Source organism: Callorhinus ursinus, unplaced genomic scaffold (assembly GCF_003265705.2).
Source record: "Callorhinus ursinus isolate GAN/ISIS: 27379988/994484 unplaced genomic scaffold, GSC_fseal_2.0 scaffold6, whole genome shotgun sequence".
Classification (NCBI taxonomy): domain Eukaryota; kingdom Metazoa; phylum Chordata; class Mammalia; order Carnivora; family Otariidae; genus Callorhinus; species Callorhinus ursinus.
The window spans coordinates 75756432-75763351 of record NW_027397068.1 but is presented as its reverse complement, the minus strand read 5'-3'; the positions used below and the strand labels follow the sequence as shown (position 1 = coordinate 75763351).

Here is a 6920-nt window from a genome sequence, read left to right as displayed (position 1 = left end):
TAAAACCCTAGGAATAGCCTATTCTGTGTCCTTACACTAAAAATGCAACATGCTGAGGACCTCTGGGGCACTGGCAATCCTGGTCTGATGCTAGGAGTAGTCTTGCAAAAAGGACCATGGAGTCTCCTGGAAGTGACACAGTGTCAGACCCTTCCTCGGAGGGAAGAGGCAGTTTGGAGTATAACCCAGGGGCTCTGGGCCCAATCTTGCCCCATCCCCTGAACTCCTGTAAAAGTCTTAGGTCAAGGGAAGACATGACCAGGCTTCTGGTTCAAGATGGCAACATAGAATATTCTTAAATTCACCTCCTCCCATGGACAAACCAAATCTTCAGCTATATATGAAACATTTTTCTCTGAAAAACCCTAAAAACTGTAGAGCAATCCCTTCACATCGGGCACACAAGAGAGAAATGACATCAAAATGAGCCGGAAAGGCTGAGATGCAACTTCACCATAAAACCCACCGACGGTGCAGTGACCCATGATGAAGAAGGAACTCAAAACCTGAAGTTTCTCCCTGAGGGATGATTTGTACCCCACATCAGGCACCCCAGCTTTTCATACTGGCACCTGAAAGACAACCCCCCCAAACATCTGGCTTTGAACACCAATGGGGCTTCTCCCCGCAGGACCCATGGGGCCGTGGCGAGCTGAGGGATGGCTCTTAAAGGGCTTGTATGCAAACTCATTTGCCACAGGACCCAGCACAAAAGCAGCCTTTTGAAAAGTGTTCAGACTTTATTTGAAAGAGACTCATTTCCTAACTTTAAAGTATTGGTCTGAGGAGCAGGGGCTTGCTGGGATACTCTCCAGGGCCAGAGACTGGTGGGCACCATCTTCCTTCCTGCTCTCCCTCTGCTGCTAGAGCCAGCAGGTACCATCGCCATCTGTGTGTGTGTGGGGTGTGTGTGTGTGTGTGTGTGTGTGTGTGTGTGTGTGTTTCTTTTTCTTCTTTTGTGTCTTCTTTTCCTGTTTTTCTTTTTTATTTTCCTTTTTGTTGTTTTTTTTCTTTTATTGGCAGGGGCCATCTCATACTCCCCCTTTGCTTTACTCCAGCCAGTGGGTGTCATCTTCACACTTTTCTTCTGCCACATGCCAGGGCTTCAGTAGCTCCCAGAGAGGAGCTTCCTCACACATCTGATGCCCCAGTTTTTACATCTGGTGACACACTTTTTGAAGCTTCAACCCAGGGGACACCCCTTGATCACCAGGATATGGAGGCCTGGGGGGTTGCATTCCTGGGTCCACGGGACTGTAACAATCAGAGAGACAGTTATTGGCAGATTACCTCTCCTAGGGCACTGTTTAGCTAGCAGATTGAAACATATCCCCCGTCTTTCTGAGAAAGAGGTATATTTGCTTGTCTAGGAGCTTTGACCTGAGGGACAGGCTTCTGGTTTGGCTCACTTAGAAGGGCCTATAGAAGTGTTCTCAGGGAATGGGGACAGTGGATGCAATCTTTGTTCTCTCCCTCTGCCTTGCTCTAGCTCATTGGTATCTTAAAGAAAAGAGTTTATACACTTCTCTGGTGCTGATATTTGTCAGTGCTGCCAGGGGACACTTCTAGATCATCTGGCTGTGGTGGCCAGCAGGGCTTATATTTGCAATCCCAGATAACTATATATATTTGCATTCTCTAAAAGCTACCGCCAGAGGGTCTGGCTTCTAATCAGCCTGAATCTAGGTGCTAAATGAGATCCCCTCCCCTTTGGGGACAATGACTGGTCTTGGCACACCCTCAACTACTGGGAGCTATTAAAAATAAAATAGGCTGCTTGGACAATGACCAAGATTCAAGAGACAACCACCAACAGCTAAGGCAGGGTTGAATGATAAGGTTCTTTTCCTACACAATGCCAACATTTAAAGATTAGGAGAGATGGCAATGTCATCTAAGGCATAGAAACTAGCAGAGTCAAGCAAAATGAAGAAACAGAGGAATATGCCCCAAACAAAAGAACAAGATAAGATCCCAGAAAATAAGTATTAGAGAAATAGAGATAAGTAATTTACCTGATAAAGAGTTCAAAGTAATGATCATAAAGATACTCAGCAAACTCAGGAGAAGAATGGATAAACACAGGGAGTTTTAACAGAGAGATAGAAAATATAAGAAATTTCCAAGCAGCTTTCCGAGCTACTCAGGGAAGGGTCCATATGGCATTGTTTTGCATTCCTGTCGTAACTTAAAGGGAAACTTTCACAATATCCAGAGCCCTTGATGTCCTGCGAATGAAGGAGGAGGATGTCCTCAAATTCCTTGCAGCCAGAACCCATTTAGGTGGCACCAACCTTGACTTTCAAATGGAACAGTACATCTACAAAAGGAAAAGTGATGGTATCTACATCATAAATCTGAAGAGAACCTGGGAGAAGCTTCTGCTGGCAGCTCGTGCCATTGTTGCCATTGAAAACCCAGCTGATGTCAGTGTCACATCGTCCAGGAATAGTGGCCAGCGAGCTGTGCTGAAGTTTGCTGCTGCTACTGGAGCCACTCCTATTGCTGGCTGCTTCACTCCTGGAACCTTCACTAACCGGATCCAGGCAGCCTTCCGGGAGCTGAGACTTCTGGTGTTTACTGATCCCAGGGCTGACCACCAGCCTCTTACAGAGGCGTCCTGTGTTAACCTGCCTACCGTTGCTCTGTGTAACACAGACTCTCCTCTGTGCTATGTGGACATTGCCATCCCTTGCAACAACAAAGGAGCTCACTCAGTGGGTCTGATGTGGCGGATGCTGGCCAGGGAAGTTCTGGGCATGCATGGCACCATTTCCCGTGAACACCCATGGGAGGTCATGCCTGATCTCTACTTCTACAGAGATCCTGAAGAGATTGAAAAGGAAGAGCAGGCCGCTGCTGAAAAGGCTGTGACCAAGGAGGAATTTCAGGGTGAATGGACAGCTCCAGCTCCTGAGTTCACTGCTACTCAGCCTGAAGTCGCAGACTGGTCTGAAGGCGTGCGGGTGCCCGCGGTGCCTATTCAGCAGTTCCCTACTGAAGACTGGAGCGCCCAGCCGGCCACTGAAGACTGGTCTGCAGCTCCTACTGCTCAGGCCACTGAATAGGTAGGAACAACCACTGAGTGGTCTTAAGCTGCTCTTCCACAAAGGCAAACAAAATGGAAATAGAAATGGAAAAGGTTGAGAGAAAATAAACAGTCTGTAAAAGTCAAAAAAAAAAAAAAGAAAGAAAGAAATTTCCAAGCAGACTGAATAATACAATACAATAATACAATAATCTAACTAAAAATATACTAAAGGGGTTCAAGAGCAGACAGGATGAAGAAAAAAAAAAAAGGATCAGTGACATCACCCAATCAGAAGAGCAAAAAGAATGAATAAAAGTTAAGATAACTTAGGGGACTTACGGGACAATCTCAAGCACATTAAAAGTCACATTATAGAAGTCCCAAAAGGAGAAGAGGGACAGAAATTGTTTGAAGAAATGTTGGCTAAAACTTCCCTAACCAGGGGAAAGAAATAGACATCCAGATCCAGGAATTCCAGAGAGTTCCAAAAAAGGTGAACACAAAGAGAAACACACCAAGTTACATTATACTTCAGTGTCAAAAGTTAAAGACAAAGAGAGAATCTTAAAAGAAGCAAGAGAAAAACAATTTGTTATGTACAAGGAAACCATCACGAGACTGTTAGCAGACTTTTAGTAGAAACTTTGCAGGCCAGAGGAAAGTGGCACTGCATATTCAGAGTGCTGAAAGAAAAAAATTTCCAACCAAGGATACTTTATCCAGCAAAGTTATCATTCAGAATTGAGGAAAAGATAAGAGTTTTCCAGAAGAACAAAAGCTAAAGGAGTTATCACCAATAAACTGTTCTTAAAGGGACTTCTTTAAGCCAAAAAGAAAGGATACTAAATAGAAACAAGAAAATGTATGAAAGAATAAATCTCACTGGAAAGGTAAATTTACAGTAAAAGTAGTGGATTAATCACTCATAAAGCTGGTATGAAGGTGAAAAGATGAAGCAGTAAAAATAATTGTAACTATAGTAATTAAGGATACACAAAATAAAAAGATATAAAATGTGACATCAAAAACAAAAGACACGGAGGGAGTAATAATGTTGAGCTTTACAGTGGGAATATAAAATGGAGTAATGGATGGGGAAGAGCTTTAGAAAGCATTAGAAACTTAAGTTTTTATCATCTTCAAGTAAAATTGTTATAAACATAAATTTTTATATGCAAGCCTCGTTTCAAACATCAAGCAAAAACCTATAATAGGTACACAAAAGATAACGAGAAAGGACTCTAAGCATACCACTAAAGAAAGTCATCAAACCACACACGAAGACAGCAAAAGGAAAATAAAGGAACAGAGGAACTACAGGACAGCCAGAAAACAATTCACAAAATGGCAATAAGTACATACCTATCAATAATTACTTTGAATGTAAGTTGTACTAATTCCGCAATTAAAAGACATACAGTAGCCGAATGAAAAAAAAAAAAAAAAAAAAAAAAAGACCCATCTATACGCTAACTGCAAGAGACTCACTTCAGATATAGGAACATAGTGAGACTGAAAGTGAAGGGAAGGGGAAAAATTTCCATGCAAATTAAAACCAAAAGAAAGCTGGGGTAGACATATCAGACAAAAAACAAGTTAAACAAAGACTGTAATAAGAGACAAAGAAGTGCACTACATAATGATAACAGGGTCAATCCAACAACAGGACATAACATTTGTAAATATTTATGCACCCAACATAAAAGCACCTAAATACAGAAAGCAAATATTAACAGATCTGAAGGGAGAAATAGACAGCAATACAATAATAGTAGGAGACTTTAATACCCCACTTACATCACTGGATAGATCATCCAGACAGAAAATCAATAAGGAAACATCGGTCTTAAACAACATGTTACACCAGATGGACTTCATAGATATATACAGAACATTCTATCCAAAAGCAGCAGAACACATTCTTCTCAAGTACACATGGAACTTTCTCCAGGATACATCATATGTCAAGCTACAAAACAAGTCTTAAAAATTTTAAGGAAATTGAAATCATATCAAGCATCTTTTCCAACCACAGTAGTATGAAACTAGGAGTCAGTCACAAGAAGAAAACTAGAAAGGTCCCAAATATGTGAAGATTAAACACCATGCTACTGAACAACCAATGAGTCAATGAAGAAATCAAAAGTGAAATTAAAAAAACACCTTGAGGCAAATTGAAAATGGAAACACAACATACCAACATTATGAAATGCACCAAAAGCAGTCCTGAGAGGGAAGTTCATAGTGATAAATGCCTACCTAGAGAAACAAAAAAAAAATTTTCAAATAAACCAAACTTTACACCCCCAAGGAACTAGGAAAAGAACAAATGAAGCGCAGTTAGTAAAAGGAAGGAAATAACAAAGATCAGAGCAGAAATACATGATTGGGGGACTGAAAAGACAATAGGAAAGGTCAATGAAATCAAGAGCTGGTTTAGAAAAATAGGAACAACATTAACCTTTAGCTCAACTCACCAGGAGAAAAGAGAGAGGACTCAGAACAGAAATGAAAGAGAAGATGCTACAACTGATACCACAGAAATACAAAGGATCACAAAAGGCTACTATGAAAAATTAATTATATGCCAACAAATTGGACAGGCTAGAAAAAATGGATAAATTCCTAGAAACATACAACCTTCCAAGACCGAATCATGAAGAAATAGAAAATTAGAATAGACCAATTACTAGTAAGGGCATTAAATCAGTCATTTTAAAACTCCCTACAAACAAAAGTTCAGGACCAGACAGCTTGACTGGTGAATTCTACTCAACATTAAAAGAATTAATACCAATCTTTCTCAAGCTCTTCCAAAAAATAGAAGAAGAAGGAAACACTTTCAAACTCATTTTACGAGGCCAGCATTACCCTGACACCAAAACCAGACAAGGGCACTGCAAGAAAAGAGAAATACAGGACAATATCTTTGACGAACATAGATGTAAAACTTCCGAACAAAATATTAGCAAACTGAACTCAACAATATATTAGAAGGACAATACACCATAATCGAGTAGGATTTATTCCAGGTATACAAGGATGGTTCAACATCCGCAAATCAGTCAATGCGATCCACCACATTAACAAAACGAAGGATAAAAATCATATGACCATCTTCATGACCGTCTGCGCTGAGATGCAGAGAAAGCTTTTGGCAAAATTCAACATCTATTTATGATAAAAAAAAAAAAGTTGTCACATAGAAGACTCCTTGCTTTCGAAGTGCTCACTGCTCTGGTGGCCCAGCCAGCATCTGGTGCTGTGGGCTGAGAGATGGCCCCGGAAAATGTAAAGGCATGGAGAAACAGCACTTACAACAGGAACTCATGTTTCTCCTTTTCATCCTCATACCCCTGTTTCAGGTAAGGACACTAATTCAATAAAAGTCAAACAACTTATCCAAGGTCCCAAGTTTTGACTCTTTTACCTCATACATGAAATCAGACATAATACCATAAACTATAGGTATTTAAGACACATGGATAGTATGACCCTCTTCCTGCTGCCCTAGAGATAAGGTGAGTAAATAGTGAATTAATGAGAAGCTCACAGACAAGGCATTTGCTTTCACACAACTCACTGAACGGATAATTGCAGAACATCAGCTACAGGACGGGTATTAGGCTGAGAACGGGGGATTGAAAAGAGGACAAAACCCGCCATCAAAGAGTTTACAGAGTGTGACTGGGAAGAGAAGTAAGACCAGCGACTGCGCTGCAGGCCTCCATACTGTTCGCGCGATTCCTCAGAAAGCACATGGGTCCCCTCACTTGTGGGAACTAGAAAGTCCTATAACTTGCATCCAGAGAGTCTAGACTGTAGAAAATTTGGCCTGAAAGGCAAGTTATGATTCTTGGAAGAGACCTAAACAGAATCCTTCAAAGGT

The 6920-nt window shown here is 41.1% G+C and overlaps 1 protein-coding gene across 1 annotated transcript; it reads left to right on the top strand.

Moving 5' to 3' along the window:
• The first annotated feature begins 2209 nt into the window (after positions 1-2209).
• LOC112819650 (small ribosomal subunit protein uS2-like) lies at positions 2210-3083 on the top strand. The gene has a single exon (XM_025866589.2). It carries the CDS (start codon positions 2235-2237, stop codon positions 3066-3068), a length of 834 nt encoding a protein of 277 aa, XP_025722374.1. The 5' UTR covers positions 2210-2234; the 3' UTR covers positions 3069-3083.
• The last annotated feature ends 3837 nt before the right edge of the window (positions 3084-6920 follow it).

Bases quoted from the DNA above. Each gene is read 5' to 3' on its own strand.
- LOC112819650 (XM_025866589.2), top strand. From the start codon at position 2,235: ATGAAGGAGGAGGATGTCCTCAAATTCCTTGCAGCCAGAACCCATTTA.